We start from the raw sequence: 16,725 nt of genomic DNA, 5'->3' as shown, positions 1-16,725 counted from the left end.
ACCCTGAGGGTCAATGAGCAAGAAGTCCATCTGCCATGCATTACACTTCATTTAATTGGATTTCTGACCTCAAATGCCTAGTATTTTAAGAAAATACAGTTGCACCAATGTATGCCCCTTGAGCCAGTGCTTGGCATTGAGCTTAGTGACCTGTAAAATCATGTGTGGCAGCCTTTAGCATCCCATTTCATTTCATGTATTTCTAAGAAGATTACACCCTCTGTGTGTACACAATTAAATATCTGTGTTCTTATTTGCGGTCTCTGAATTGATTCCTAGTAAGGGGTGTTTACAATCTTTTAACATAGATATATGTATATCATGCAGTCATAGGGTTATGGACATATTGCATATCAGCTGAAACTTTTTCTTCTCCTCATTTTTACATAAAGGAGTCTGATGATCGCAAGACGTACTATCTAAAGATCCATGCCCCCTGGGAGGTCTTAATCACGTATGCAGATGTGCTGAAGATTAAGGTACCATTCAAGGCTAGCGACATCCCCAAAGCTCGGGAGGTTCCTCTGGAGTGGCTGACCCATCCCTTCCGCCTGCCTCCAGAAATCATGAAGCCTGACCCCGATTATTTCACTGCCCCCTTCGACAAGAGCAAGGCTGACTTCTTCCTCATTAATGACAAGGATTCATTTTTCCCCCCGTCCACCCGCAACAGGATCGTAAGTCAGCCACCACAGCACACGTGCAGAGTTTTTAGATTTTGTTTTTCTAGCTGCTTATGAAAGATGGCTTTAAAAATGCCCTACATTTTTTTTCGGAACCTTTTTATAGCAAATTGTATTTTTAAAATTTACCCAGCACAAAGTTATGTGTGCAAACCATAACCAAACTGGTTAAAAAATGGTCTGAACCTGATGAAACCTAGCATTACTTACAAGTGTCTTGTGCCCTTTAAGCACTATTTGAGCTAAGGATATTGATCTATTCCTGCTCCATACGTCAATAATATTGAATGACATTTGCTGTTTCTGATCATTTAAGCTAGAAATGTCTCCAAATACGGAGCTTCTGAATGTAAACAAACAGATAGAACTGTGTTTCCCCACTATTGTAGACATTCCCTTTAAGGCTCCATGAGCAGAGAAAGAAGCGACTCTGCGCTGTTTTGCCATTTTCACCCTTGGGACAGCCTATAGTGCCTCCCTGTGGAAACAAGACAAGAATCAATGCTGGACTGACTTTTTTTTTATATGGAGAACACCGAGTTCTGCTGAAAGGCTTGGAATTCATGGACTTCCAGGTCAGTGAGTCCTCTCCCCACTGATGTGGTGTGAGTGGCCGACTGAGAAATACTGCTTTCACTTGGTTAACTCCCCTCTTAGCAGGTAGATTCCTGCTTTTTTAATCTCTGATGTGTGGCATCTTATTCCGTTTTCCAATTCCACCTTAAAAGCTGCTCTAAATCCAACTTGTAATTTTCTTTTCAGTTCAGGGCACTTACACAGCACTTTTTTACATTTATTTAAATTTTTCAGTGTTAAAATACCATGTCCATTAGCACCATTTAAGGTGGAATGGGAAATTTGTATGAGACGCTAACTACTGCAATGAAGGACAGCCTAAATTCACTGCCACTTTACCTGCCATGGTCCATAGAGTCACGTTTGTACTCTTGTTCTGAACCTGTAGAAGCCTGGTTTTTCTCCCCTTCTGGCCAAGGGATAACGTCAGTTTATATCATCTATGTGCTGGTGAGGAGGGGATAGTTCTCTTGTACCAGTGAACCATGTCCATACGTGCTGGTGTGTAGCTTTTTATGGCTATAATGAGTTCATTGTGAATGTTATAAGCTCTGTTTGCATGGTCACTTTCAGCTTTTGTTCTCAGCTATGAGAAAATAAATATAGCTCGAGCTGTGTTTAAGCAAAAGTGAGGGCGAGGCTGAAGGGAAGGACGTTGCTGACGTTTGGCTCTGAGATGTTAGTGCGACTTCGGGTGGCAATATCTTGGATAGTACACCTTTAAGTATGAACACAAGCCAAGACCAAGTACAATTTCTGTGAAACAAGTGAGAGAGTTCCTATGTGAACAGACAAGTTACTGTGAGATTTGAGTAATGTGTCAGATGTTTTTCAGGCAGTCTTTCACACAGGCGTGTGGATACCACTTGAGAAAACAAAAATCTGCTATTTCATATAGGATGTAGGGAGAAGAAGGTTATAGGAACTAGATAAGTGTAAAGAATGAAGTAAAACTTCTAATGTGAAAAAGGAAAAAAGTGTCATGTAGGAAGAAAAACTAAAGTATGAGTAAATACAGGCCTTAAGGAATTTCAGAGACCTGCACATGAAATATGAGCCTGATAAAATATTTAAGAATAGATGACTGCTGTCGAGTTCACTCTGATTCAGACACATATTTCGAGCTGTAATGTGAAATAGCCATGGAAAGTTCACCTTCTGGACAAATATTGGTGTAATTCGTTTTAACACTGCCTTTTCAGGTGTATTACATACTTACTCGCTGTCCATACTACAAGGAGGATCGAAAAGAGAAAGACAAGACAGGAATTAAGAGACTTCTGAGCAATGGCACCTACACTTCTGCTTACCCACTTCATGATGTAAGAGCTGATTTAGGGCACTTTTTTAGGATGCTTACTTACTGAACTGTCACTGAATGTACCTCATTCTGGTTTCCCTTGCAGTGTCGCTATTGGAAGAAAGCGAATCAAAAACTATGTGAGAGTGAGAGATATCACCTCTACAAGCACTGGGCTCGCTTTCTCTGCTTCTATAAGGAACAGCCACTTAATCTTATTAGGTGGGAAAGATTTTTAACACTATGCCAAATATATCACAGCAAGATATATAAAGTATAATAAATACAGGAAATTTCCTATAAAACATGGAAAACACCACATGAAAACAAACTGAAATGACTAAATATCCAAAAGTGGCTATAATGCTATTAATAAAATAAATCCTAATTAGCGGGATGTCTTGGCAAAAAAGCATGTTCACACTCAGCATTTGTACCTCAAACCCATATTATGCAACCAAGTTAACATGAGGCCAACATGCACTGATAAAGAGGAACAGTGCCAATAAGTGGAATCTCTGGAAAAGTTGCTGAACACCACAAAAATACAGCCTTAAAATGACCACAGAATTGTATAAGCACACTCATCACCCAGTCTTAACAAAAACTCAGGAATATGTAGCAAGGCTGTAACTAATGAGACAAAACTCTGTATGCACTGTATACTTTTATTATGTATGCATAAGGTTGTGTGTTTGTTATATTGTCTGCTATTCATACGTAACTGTTTTCTCTGTATATTATATCAAAGCACAAGTCATGACTGTTCATCTTTCAGTCTACGTACACTTTGGTATATCACAAGGTTGTCAAAATTGCATTTCCTGTTATGCCTTCAACAGGAAGTACTATGGTGAGAAGATAGGCATCTACTTTGCTTGGCTAGGCTTCTACACAGAGATGCTGTTCTTTGCTGCTGTGATGGGAGTCATCTGCTTTGTATATGGTCTGCTCAGCTATGATGATAACATCACTAGGTAAGCATCAACTTGTTTGGTTGTCATATGTCTCGGGGGTTATCCCCTGTGGAAAATAAAACTGTCTATAAACATAGATTATGTAGCAGTCTGTGTCTCAATTTAGGGTGTTGGTGATAAAACAGGGTCACAATTTCTATGAAAATTATAGTCTTTTTTATTTATTATGCAAGTTAATCACTGAACCTGCATATCTTTGAATACCTCTGTATTATTGATGTTAATGATACATTAGTGGTAAATCTAAAAACAAGAAGTGTTTATTTCTCTAGAGCTCAGAATTTCACATCAAACCTCATGAAATTAGGTTGTTTATATCTTAAAAGACTTCATGCTGCTCAACTTTTGAAAAAAAGATCAGGGCTGTTTTGCAGAATCACAAATGATGTTCATGCCCTCTGTTTGTTGTTCAGTAAGGAAATCTGTGACCCCGATATTGGTGGGAAAATTGTGATGTGTCCACTGTGTGATAAGAAGTGCTCCTACTGGAAGCTCAACTCTACATGTCTTTCATCTTGGGTGAGTTACCTCATCTACTGCCTATTCCCCCTTATAGAATAGACCTATATTTAATAATATATTGTAATGACTTTGGATGATGGGTATTGAGATACAGTTAAACTGCAATTAATTAAAAAGGGCACAATTGCAGTATTTGGGCTTGGTTGTGTAGTGAGATCCAGGGGCAACACATGCCAGCAGACATCTTTACGCTGATGGTGAGCCCAAGACAAAAAACACATCTTGCCATATACCAAGCCCAAACACACATAGACACCATAAATAAATAAATAACAAATAAAGATGAAGCCACAGTGCATGCTGGGAGCTCCCCCGGTGAGTCTCAGCACCACCCAATCTCTGGCAACCACTACAGTGTACTAGGGGTAGGCCAATCTTAATTCAGATTAATTTGAATCCCTGCACTATGCAATTGTTTTAATAACCCAAAACAAATTTAAATTTAAATGTAATTCAGTTCTTGATATTGACCATGCCACAAACAGGGGAAGAAAAACTAAAAATTAGAATAGGACACAAAATAGAGGCTCGTTTTTAAGGTTTTTTTTTTAACCAACTCTGTATGTAATAAAATATTAATTTGAATATTCTGAGGGGCACATTCTAATTTAGCATCTGTTTGTTTGTGACGTGTTTTTGTTCTTGGCTCAAATATCAGTTGACCACTATCAAAAATATTGTGGACTAATGTGTAAGATTGGAATTAAGATGCTAGCTTGTGGCTAACATGTTGGGCAGGCAGTAAAGTCTGGTAAGATTATAAAGGTTTGTGGTTAGCTTGTTAGTTGATGCTAAGTTGTGGTTGTGGTGCTGCATTGAACATAGTGACACCATTTTTTTTCTGAAAGTAAGCTGAACTAGAATTAAATATGCTGCTCTATAGTATGTGGGAACTCAAATGAAATGGATAAGACCATACTAACAAATCATTAGTCAAAAGGTCTAGTCATGTTTCCGTTGAGAATAAGAAGGGCCCATTTCTCATGGGGCAGTCAATGTGGATGTTTCTTATCACTTTTATGGTGCTGTATCTTTTCTTAATGGTTCTGTTCCTTCCACAGCAAGCCCATCTATTTGACAATGAAGGAACAGTGTTTTTCGCCATCTTCATGGGAATATGGGGTGAGTTTGTAGCTTCCTGATACAAATAAACAGCTCAATATCGCCACCTAATGGAGAGCCACTTAAAGAGATTATATACCATATTTATTTTAATTAGCTCTGGTCCCAGGTTTTTCTTTCTTTCTTTGTTTTTTCCTCTGATTATTTTGACCTCATAGGGCAGCTGACTGAATCTGTGCAATTGCTTAATTTTTAAAACATAGCATGCCCAGCAGGACTTTTTTTTTATATGATGCATAATGAGTCTCTTGATTATAGGTGTGAAATACACTTTCTCCTAGCAATAAGAATAGCTTTTGCATGAGCAGTTGATTTCCAGATGGTTTTCTCTATTGGCAGTTGGCTTTGTTCAAAACCAAGTAACAATTAAATTAAATAATTATTTCTTTTAAATATATTGCCTCCTTTTTTCTAGATGTCCAAATGTTTGTAGATGCTTGTAAATAGTGAATTCACCCAGGTGTTCAGTTGTGCAGACAGAGCTCATACACTGTTTCTAGACTCTTTGTCCATTCTCTCATCTTCACTGACCGTACAAGAGGTTGACTTTTTATAAGTGCAACAGGTGGACTACAGTTTGTAATGGTAAAACTACAAAGGGCTCTGGTGTCATCAGTGGAGCTGAGAGAATGGACAGTGGAAAAATTTAGAAACAAGAAGGTGGTCTTAATGCTATGGTTAATCTGTGTGTATACTCTGCAAAGAGAAGCATGGAATGAAGTGGGATGCTTTGGAGCTGCTGTGTTTGTGCTGAAGATCACCATGATTATACCAATCATCAACTTGAGGGGTATAAATCTTCAGCAGTGGGTTGTGGTAATGGAACTGATTTCACTGCAGTGATGTAGAATTATCCAACACCTGGGTTAGTATAGAGAATAGAGTGGTGCTTGTGAAACAAAGCTAAACTTTCAGCCTCAGAACCTGACCTCTCTAATAATCTTGTCTCTGAATGCCATCAAATCCAAGTTATAAAGCCACATTGGAACAGTAGAAACTGCTACTGCAGCAAGGGAATTTTGGATGTGTTGTAGTGCATGTTTATTCTTACTCTTGTGCATTCTTTTTCTCTTGCAGTGACTTTGTTCCTGGAATTCTGGAAGCGGAGGCAGGCGAGGCTGGAGTATGAGTGGGATCTGGTGGATTTCGAAGAAGAACAGCAGCAGCTTCAAATCAGACCTGAATTTGAGCTGAAGTGCACCACCAAGCGTCTAAACCGCATCACGAAGGTATGCACTGAGTGTGCCTGCATTTAAAACTCATTTGTTTGAATTAAATAATTTTTACGTTGGTATTTGCTTTATTTTTCCAAAAATTCATTTACTAAATACTAAAATACTAAATGATACTAAAATTCCGATTGATGATAGGAAATGGAGCCATATATGCCCTTCACCAGCAAGTGTGCACGCTTCTTTGTTTCTGGAGCTACAGTCTTGTTCTGGGTAAGTTACTGCACTACACTGGCCTCTGGAAAAAATACTTTTCAAAGAAAGTGATAAATGTCACCATCAGATAAAAGCCACTCCACCAACAGTATTTTTCTTCACTCTTTATTCCTCAGACGTTTATGATTGTGGCCTGTGTGATGGGAGTAATAGCCTATAGATTAGCAGTGTACGCAGCTTTTGCCAGCCTAATGAAGGATAGTCCTACTAGCAATATACAGGTGGTGGGATCTCTGGTCAACCCACAGCTGGCCACATCTGTCACTGCATCCTGCATCAACTTTGTCATCATCCTCCTTCTCAACTTCCTCTATGAGCATGTGGCCATCTGGATCACTGATATGGGTATGATAAAGGTTTATTGTCATTGGAATAGTTAATATAAGTTTAAGTTCGTTGTTGCTTAAAACATGTATATCCCAAAATAGTACCATTACAGGTGCAGGACAAACACCTTAAATGTCAGTGGAAGTGAACACAATAAATATTTAATTTAATTTGGAGTATTTCTATTTGTCCATTCATTATGAAAGTTTTGCACCATGTGAACGACAGCCACTGTGTTCAAGTGATTACTGAACTAAAAATCGACAAAAATGGAGATGCATGTTTTTAATAGGATATCAACGTTTATAGATTACAGTTAAACTATCTTTATAAGGTTTGCATTATATAACAAGAAATGATCCGTTTTCAGGTTTCAACACATCATGTTTCATGATTTTACTGATTAGTACTAGATCTCATTATCAATTAACTAACATACCAGACCGGACCAGACATCCTCTTTTACCCGGACATGTCCTCTTTTTTAGACTTAAATAAACGTCCGGGCGGAATTTCACAAACGTCCGGGATTTTGTTTTTCTAGAGCTTACATAGAACTTAGCTTCTAGAGCTTACATAGAAGCGTTTTGTTCACAAACTAGTCCCGCCCTCCCCTACTCCGATTGGTTCGCTTGAGTGAGAAGGGGGCGTGGTGAAGTAGCCTAAAATCTTCTGATTGGACGGTCTGACTGTAGCGCTACCGTTATTGGTCGATAACCTTCTAACATTTAATTGGTCAGTCTGCACGTCAGTAGTCCTTGTTTACGTCAGGCAAAGCTCATGTACCTAGCCTCATCTCGAGTAGCTATGCCGAAACGTAAATGTAAATTCTCGGATGAATTAAAAAAGAAATTCCCATGTTTTATGTAGCAAATAAAGGTGTAAAGGACCTAAAAGCACACTTAAGTTCAGCAAAGCACACAACGGCAGCGAGGGGCGAGAGCTCATCACCCCCCCCCCCTCTCCCATTGTATCCAATGATTCTGGGATCAGATATTAAGAAAATAGTTGGAGAAAATGAAAGAATGAATTAATAATATAATAAAGATTTGTTTATAATGTCTGTTTCTTTTTCTCCACAGAAATCCCTAAGACACATTTGGAGTATGAGAACAAGCTGACCATGAAAATGTTCATGTTTCAATTTGTGAACTATTATTCCTCCTGCTTCTATGTGGCCTTTTTTAAAGGCAAGTTTGTGGGTTACCCGGGTAACTACACATACATGTTTGGGAGTAAACTGAGAAACGAGGAGGTGAGATTATACTTTTCAAAATAAAACACCAATTATTATGAAGGATTGTTTATATTTCAAAACCCACTAGTGTGATTTTGGAGCAAATTCCCTCAGCAAAGCCCTCAGTGCTGTTGTATTTTCATTCTTAAAGATTTAGTAGATTTTAGTTGTTCTTTTTTCCGTTTGTTATGTTATTTTTAGCCTGACATTTTCTGAGAGGAGTTTTTTGAATGCCCTCAAAAAGCTAGTTAATATAAGGTTGGCTTATCCTGACTTTCCCTGGATCAGACCGTTTCTGGCCTATCCCGGGGTAACATTTTAACTAACACCAGATTAAAGTCTATAAAGGGGATATATTTATGAGAGGATATTGTGTAAGACGTATCAAATTAAATGTCAAAATGTGATCAGTTAATATACAGGGTTCATTTCTCTGAGTGTTTGGCGTGATGATAAAAAATCTAAGTCAGATTGTAGGTAGACGGCTACACTGTGTCAGCCAGGAATGAGCAGCTCTTTAAGATTATGGACCTCTAGTTCCCATTAAAAACAATACATTTCCCCACTCTAATGCCAGGTTGCATTTTCTCCCAGTATTTTGATAATTTTTATTATTAACCTGAGTTTGTGGTCCCAATGCAGTGTGCTCCAGGGGGCTGTTTGATTGAGCTGACCACTCAGCTGGTGATTGTAATGGCAGGGAAGCAACTGGTGGGGAACATCCAGGAGGCCCTTCTACCGTAAGTGTCCTTAAGTCTAGTCTGCGTATAGATTTCCTGACTTATTATGCACAATATGTCGTAATCATGAATGTTAAATACAGGAAGCTAACTATATTGATATGTCTTCAATTTATTTTTACTACTGCTGTGTTCTGTCCTATGTGTTTTGGATGCATAACTCTAACAGCTACACCTATTCTGAGACTACACTAACAGCAGTGTCAAGGATTATTAGAAACGTTGTATTTGCCTTTGTTTTAAGAACTGAATAAGGCGTAATCTCTGATGTTTTGTGGCAGATTACTGAAGAACTGGTGGGTCAGCAGGAAAGGGAGGAATCATCCAGAACGTCATTACAGTCGATGGGAACAGGACCATGATTTACAGAATTTCAGCCAGTTTGGTCTGTTCTATGAATACTTGGAGATGGGTATGTTTTGCTGCTCGTTAAAACCTTGTTTCAAAGATGAAATTATTTGTATAAGAAAGGCATTTTGTTATAAAAATCATTTGACATTTAATTGGTAAAAAATAAAAAATGTTACTTAAAATATAAAATCTACGGTTTTATTTTTACTGATATATTAATTTCAGCAAAACAAAATGTAATTAAGGACTTGATGTAGTAAGTCTTCTGTATTATAGCTCTAAATGTTTATAGTTATCCTGTGTCCTGTTTTTAAACAGTGATCCAGTTTGGCTTCATCACACTCTTTGTGGCTTCATTTCCTCTGGCCCCACTCCTCGCTCTGTTTAACAACATCTTGGAGGTCAGAGTAGACGCATGGAAGTTCACCACACAGTTCCGCCGGCCAGTGGCAGCCAAGGCTCGCAACATAGGAGCCTGGAAGGAGATCCTAAACGTGGTGGCTATCATCTCTGTGGTCACAAATGTGAGTAGCAAAGCCTGAGTCTGTAATGCTGTGCTGTAGTATTAGATGATGTCTCACTCATTAGATCATTGTTTATTTATTTATTTTTAATCACTTATTTTACGAATAGCATGTTTTTTAATGAATTGGTTATTTGTATTGAAATTTTTTATGCTCTACCAACAAATGTGTTTTCTTTTTCATTGTTTTCAATTATGATCTAAACTGTACTGGTTAAATATATAAAGAAAATTAGAAAAAGATGTCTGTAACACCCTCAAAAACTGGGGCAGAGGCGTGTTTACACTTTTGTCACATCGCATCTTCTTTTACTTTGTACATTTTAATCGTGTGACTGTCTGTGAGAAGTGTGGTGTGTTCTCCCTGTGTCTGCGTGGGTTTCCTCCAGGTGCTCCGATTTCCTCCCACAGTCCAAAAACACACGTTGGTAGGTTGATTGGCGACTCAAAAGTGTCCGTAGGTGTGAGTGAATGTGTGTGTTGCCCTGTGAAGGACTGGCGCCCCCTCCAGGGTGTATTCCCGCCTTGCGCCCAGTGATTCCAGGTAGGCTCTGGACCCACTGTGACTCCGAATTGGATAAAAGTTACAGATAATGGATGGATGGATTTTAATCGTTTGAGGACTGAACTTACGAATTCCTAGTCTCCTCTTTATACAGCACCATACATTGTCAATTGAAGACAGATCTGGACTGCAGTCAGACCAGTCAAGTGCACACACTCTACAAAACAACACTTTTGTAAGTCATGCAGAATTAGGTCTGTCATTGTCCTTCTGAAATAGACATTGAGCTTCTGGAGAAAAAAATTGTCTTGATGGCAACACATCTCTTCAAATTACCAACATAAGCCTCTGGATCAATGGTACGGTCACATATTTGCATTTCTTTGCTCTGATTTGTCTGTTCTGGGTATCTGTCTTTGCAGGCCTTCATCATGGCCTTCACCTCTGATATGATTCCTCGGCTGGTGTACCTGTATGCCTACCACCCGGGAGACAAGGCCACTATGGAGGGCTACATTAACAACAGCCTCTCTGTGTATGAAATCGGTGAGATCCAACTACTCAACAAACCAGATCCTGAGGAGAATCCTGCCTGGTTCAATAACAACATCACATTATGCAGGTGTGTGCTCAGGTGTAAATCATACTACAGTACTTTTTAAAGTTAGAGACCACCTCTTGTGTAAGTTATACATATTATAAAGAAGCTGAACACTGTTAATCTGATGTGTAGTCTTCGATGTCTTGTATGTGTCATAGTAGTCCCTTATTTCTCTATATATGGTAATCATTCTTTTAACCTCCAGTTTTGAAGACCCATGAGTTTTCACTTTTTTCCTTTAACCTTCTTTATGTTTATCATATATCTAATCTCAGATATAGCTCTTGAAAATTACCTTTTTTTGACTGAAAATGTAATAACCTCTGTGTGATCCCTGATTGTGCACCGTGCAGTGTGCAATATTCTGATAACAGCCCAGTTTTAATTTCATGTCCACTGTTTTAGATATCGAGACTATCGCTACCCACCAGGCCATGAGAGGCAGTACACGCACACAATGCAGTTCTGGCATATTCTGGCAGCCAAGATGGCCTTCATCATCATAATGGAGGTGAGGACAGTGGGCTACAATTAGTACTTTCAAACTTTTCTGGCTAGAGTTAATTAAAGGCTAAGCACCAGCGATATGAAAGTGTCAAACAAATAAATACAGTGGGATTTGGGTTCCTAACTTGTGTTTATTGATAGTCAGAAAACATGTTATTTCTTACTAATTCAAGGAATAAGGTTTAAAAGACCGTTGGTCCCCACCCCAACGGTGTTCGGAAACTCTAATAGGCGTCCTGCCTGTGACGTAGATGGTGGACAACCATTCTAGACGTTGCACTTAATTTAATGCAAAATGACGAAAAGGTGTGTTGTTTTTGGCTGCAATCATTCAATGTACAGTGGGACATCTGTGCACAAATGGCCCAAAGATCCCAAAATATCCAGAAAATGGACTAAATTTGTCAACTTTAAACGGCACTTTGGAAAGGACCATCCGCTCACTCCGTTATCTGTAGCTCATTTCACTGGCGCTTTTCCAACAATATGGGCATGTAGGAACACCAACGAAAGGTGTTCAAGAGCCTCTGTAACATGGAGGTAAACAGGGTAAGGACACTTACTTCGCCTGTTTTAGTTGGTGTTAGTTAACGTTAGCTTGACTTGCAAAACTCGGTGGCTCAGATTATACTCGGCTATGTAGCTGCATTACGGAGGTTTATAGTGTCGAATGAATTCGAGTTCGACTTCGATCACATTTACAAGAATAACGGTACCTCTAAATTTGAGTTTAGCTTATTGCTAGGCTATTGTCATGAATAATGTTGGTTATTTAGCTAGATACTGTCATAACAGTCTGTCATAACAGTGTTTTACCGCTGCGTTGTTCAGCTGTTGTCCACCAGTGACGTCACGGTTGCGTTCAAGAATTTCCGTAGCGAGCTCGGGTTTTTCCATCAATTTAATAAAATTGTCAGTTTTGAAGCAAATTAAGCTGCTATTTTCATTTTAATTCATACTTATATATGTCAGTAACTAAAATAATGTGAAATATTCATGGAGGTCCATTAAGTGGTGCTTAGCCTTTAAAGGAAAAAAGAAAAAAAATGTAAATATTATATACATTTTTTTCTGAAATACACATTGTTCTTTTGCTGCTCTCAGCACGTGGTCTTCGTGGTGAAGTTCTTTGTGGCCTGGCTGATTCCTGACGTGCCGTCTGAGGTGAAGGCTCGAATAAAGCGGGAACGCTACCTGGTGCAAGAATATTTACACACCTATGAGGTGGAAAAACTGAAGCTGCAGCTGAGCCAGAGCTTCTGTGTAACCACAGAGACATCCTCATTGCTCCCCTCCAGTCCAGACAAGCATGAAGTCCTGTCAGAATGTTTGGAATGACCTTCCAAGCTTTAAGGTACACTCAAAGTACCCCTGTTGGAATACAGAGCCTTTAGGGCCACCCAGTGTACCCCAGTTTGGGAAAGCAAACCAATCGTGAACTGTTACACAATTGTGTTGTACTGCATGAATAAGCAAAGATCTAGCCTGACTTCCCTGGACCCTGTTTAAATGTAGATAATGAACATCTCTGAGGGCCACACAGGATCCTGTGCTTGACTTTCATCCGCAGTGCACTTATCTGACTTCTCTTTACAGCATGCAGTGGTCTGAGCTGGCTTTTCTCTGACAGGAATGTTTTTTTTTTTTGGCAAGTTTTGTTCAGGACTATGACTGAAACAAACAATTCAGTGTTTTGCCACAAAGGCTAACAGCTGGCAGAAGGCTATTATGAATATTATGATCATAACTATGATTATTTAACCCTTTAAAGATATTTAAGCTCTCAATTTTTTTAATCTGTATTTTTGCTGTTTGTTTCTAGTTCTATGTGTGTTTCTGTTTGTCTCAATAATGAACAGGATGGAGGCTGTACATAGGTCTGATTTTTTATTTTCTTTCTTCACCCCATTTGGGGACTCTTTGAATAGAAGGGCTTTGAGCGCGAGTGTAAGGTATTGTCATCCTCATGTTCAGAGAAACAATTCTGCTGCCTCATCAGTAACATTTTATTCTAACTGCAGAATAATCTAGATCTTGATTCCAGATCAGTTTTGTTTGGCTGAAAACATGTCAAGTGGAACCCACTATCAGTCAGAACACTCCTGCTGTAATAGTAACATTGGCAGTATGTGTATAATCATGTCTGTCTTTGTCTCTCATGTGCACTATTTACCTTTTTTTTACCTTTTTTTATTTTTATTTTTTATTTGTCACTGAAATATTTACACTACCAGTCGAAAATTCAGACACGTTCTAATAGAAAGGGCTTTCCACATAGAGCTTTCATCTTTGAGAGATTGGAATGTTGTCAGGACTGCGGGGAAGAGGAGGAGGCAGACGTACATGCAAGGAATTTATTTAACAAAGAACCTAACAAAACAAAGGAGCTGATAACATTAACTACATAAAGTAACCAGGACTAGGGACGGACAGACAGGAAATAGTCGTGAAAAAAGATCATGACACCAGGATAAGGGAAAAGTCCAAATATATATATTTATATATATGTACCCTAGGACACTGGAAATTTGAGGTGTAGAGTACATTTTCATAGACTCATGATAATAGATAAGGGCAGCACCGTGGTGGAGCAGGTTAGTGTCGCAGTCACACAGCTCCAGGGACCTGGAGGTTGTAGGTTCAAGTCCCGCTCGCGTGAATGTCTGTGAGGAGTTGGTGTGTTCTCCCTGTGTCTGCGTGGGTTTCCTCCGGGTGCTCCGGTTTCCCCCCACAGTCCAAAAACACACGTTGGTAGGTGGATTGGTGACTCAAAAGTGTCCGTAGGTGCGAGTGTGTGAGTCTGAGTCGCCCTGTGAAGGACTGGCGCCCCCTCCAGGTTGTGTTCCTGCCTTGCACCCAATGTTTCCGAGTAAGTCTTTGAAAAAATTGAAAGCAAGCCTTTTTAATATAGCACAGGCTGTAATAAAGGCAAATGGGAAATTGTATGGAATAATACGCATTAATTTATCAAAGTTTCAATTGCATATAGGCATAATCTTGTAGAGGAAATGTCTAAGATTGTGGGGAATGCTTGTGTCCAACCTTTGACTGGTAGTGTACATTGATTACACAGTTTACATTGACTACATAGTGTCACCTGATGAATTAAAAACAGAAAGGAATTGTATGAAATTATGTGAAGAATTATATGTGACATGAGTCAGAGCCAGAGTACACAACCTGAATTTGTAGTATCGTAGACAAAGACCTATTTTTTTGTTTTGCACTACATTCAGTTTGAAAATGAGTTAAATGTGAAACAGCCTGGTAAAGTAGTTAATAGAGTAATGAAACATGTGGGTCTTCATCTTATTTATTTATTTATTTTGTAGTAGTCTGGTTCTGAAGAGCGTTTTATAAAAAAAAAAAACACCTGGATTTTATGAAAAGAAGACACTATTCATGTTTTACCTCTCCCAAGTTAAATCAGCTGGTTCCGTGTAGTTTCTTGTTCTATATCACACTTCTCCAACTCTATTCCTTCTGGGTACCAGCTCAGCAGAGTTTAGTGTGTCCCCTCCTCTAACACTGAGCTCATGAAGGGCTGCACTGCTGTGCCCTGCAAGGTTTTGTGTCCAATTTACCATCCACCGAAACCCATATCTTTTTATTCCATGTGGATTCTTTGGCAAACACTAAGATGTCTGTATTTTATGGTTGTGCCATAATGGGATTTTTATTACTTTTCAGTCCAGAGGGTTTATAATCACAAATACCGATTACACTGTTTAGTTTGCCATCTTTCTGTGAGAGACAAACAGTGCCCTTGGTTAAATGACATGCTTTGTCGACATTCTAAGTGAAAATAAATGAACATATCCTCCATATCCATATCCTATTGTGCAGAATTTCTGTTTGTTTGCCAAGTTAACATTGTGTATCATATCCAGTGAATAAACAGTGATTAAATATGCACTGGAATGTATTCTCTGTAGAGGATGTCTATATATTTTCACTTAGGATATCAGTCTGACGTGTACCCAAACATTTGCACAAACCTGTGCTTCTGTGTACATTCAGAGTGTAAGGTAAAGTTTATATCAGTCATAGTAATGTTGATGTATTTTGTTGCACATTTTATCGTTGTATGTTGTTCGTAACATTTAAGCTATGTTTCCTTTTGTATTGTTGTTGAAAATGAATATATGACTTTCCAATTATATGATAAAGCCCCTTTTAAATATGTCAGAAAATTAAAACATGATGCCTTTAAACTTAAATTATCATTGGCAAAAAAAAGAATAAATGTAAACCAGGGACATTATCAGAAATAACTGACTATATAATGCTGTCTGTTTTGTATTAATTTTTGTACAATAGGGACCACAAGACCAACATGTACACTTGCCTTAAAATGTCTGTTTACTCTTGTGTAATTAGGCTTGCTTAATGTATGTCCAAACATTTGTAGAATCCTTAATTGAATTTGTAAATCAATCCACTTTAATGTGTGTCTGTTCCTGACAGATGACATAGAATGGGACTACAGCAGTAATTCTCAGAGTGTCAGAGATGATCCACATTTTGGCTTTATCTCAGTGCCCAACACTATATTATTAAGGGAACATCCTCTACTTCATCCTCTACAAAACCTCATATAACAAAGTATTTCAGTGCATAATAAAATATTTGCTGAATTTGGCATTTTATATATAGAATTGTCACCAGTTCACTTCAGAAAGGGCCTGTTCATTAGTTGCAGGAGATGTGTTGAGAGCAGGGAAACGTTTACATGTGTAGAACTCCTGGACCAGAACCATTGATCAACTGTAAATTTTTGTCCTGAAGAGTAAAGACTGTTAATGCAGCAAGGGGAGGACCCTGCTTTTCAGAATTGTTGTCAACAAACTTCTGGACATTCATTAAAACATATTAATAACGGTGCTATTAGCCATTTTGTAATAAATGTTGTTGCTGTCCAATGGAAAACATGTATTTCCTAAATAGAAACGTACCTTAAATGTATTTTAAACATATTTTAGAGTGTTTCTGTTGGTCCATTCATCAGTATTGATCTGCTCAGGCAGTGTAAAGTCAGTTGCTGTGAACTAATACAGAAAATAAAAATTCAAACAATTAGAAATAGAGTTACTAGTTTTTCTTGGACAGTAGCAGTATGTGATTATTGGCCCTATAATGTTTACAATGTCTATATCTTCCTCTTGCTTGAGTTGCGTGACTCGTTGTGAATTGAACAAGTATGTTTTTCCTACTCCAACTATTATTAATAATATTATTTATCAGATGAAAATGTTATTTTGCATTCCAATGGAAATGTGCCAAAATAAAGTGTACAAATAAAATAA

At 38.4% G+C, this 16,725-nt stretch overlaps 1 protein-coding gene across 1 annotated transcript in view; it reads left to right on the top strand.

Annotated features, from left to right (window-relative positions):
• Window positions 1-16,725, top strand: part of LOC136676391 (anoctamin-5-like) — a 40,106-nt gene extending 23,381 nt beyond the window's left edge. Inside the window, exons 5-20 of the mRNA XM_066653370.1 lie at window positions 393-677; window positions 2,462-2,581; window positions 2,666-2,781; window positions 3,402-3,536; window positions 3,950-4,055; window positions 5,120-5,180; window positions 6,258-6,409; window positions 6,551-6,625; window positions 6,745-6,973; window positions 8,038-8,210; window positions 8,835-8,932; window positions 9,214-9,344; window positions 9,602-9,807; window positions 10,734-10,933; window positions 11,318-11,423; window positions 12,524-16,725. Coding sequence (XP_066509467.1) covers window positions 393-677; window positions 2,462-2,581; window positions 2,666-2,781; window positions 3,402-3,536; window positions 3,950-4,055; window positions 5,120-5,180; window positions 6,258-6,409; window positions 6,551-6,625; window positions 6,745-6,973; window positions 8,038-8,210; window positions 8,835-8,932; window positions 9,214-9,344; window positions 9,602-9,807; window positions 10,734-10,933; window positions 11,318-11,423; window positions 12,524-12,757 — 2,427 coding nt within the window. The 3' untranslated portion in view covers window positions 12,758-16,725. The remainder of the gene's footprint in view (window positions 1-392; window positions 678-2,461; window positions 2,582-2,665; window positions 2,782-3,401; window positions 3,537-3,949; window positions 4,056-5,119; window positions 5,181-6,257; window positions 6,410-6,550; window positions 6,626-6,744; window positions 6,974-8,037; window positions 8,211-8,834; window positions 8,933-9,213; window positions 9,345-9,601; window positions 9,808-10,733; window positions 10,934-11,317; window positions 11,424-12,523) is intronic.

Source organism: Hoplias malabaricus, chromosome X2 (genome assembly GCF_029633855.1).
Source record: "Hoplias malabaricus isolate fHopMal1 chromosome X2, fHopMal1.hap1, whole genome shotgun sequence".
In the NCBI taxonomy this organism is placed as follows: domain Eukaryota; kingdom Metazoa; phylum Chordata; class Actinopteri; order Characiformes; family Erythrinidae; genus Hoplias; species Hoplias malabaricus.
Note: the sequence above shows the minus strand (reverse complement) of the source record. Positions and strands in the feature narration are given on the sequence as shown.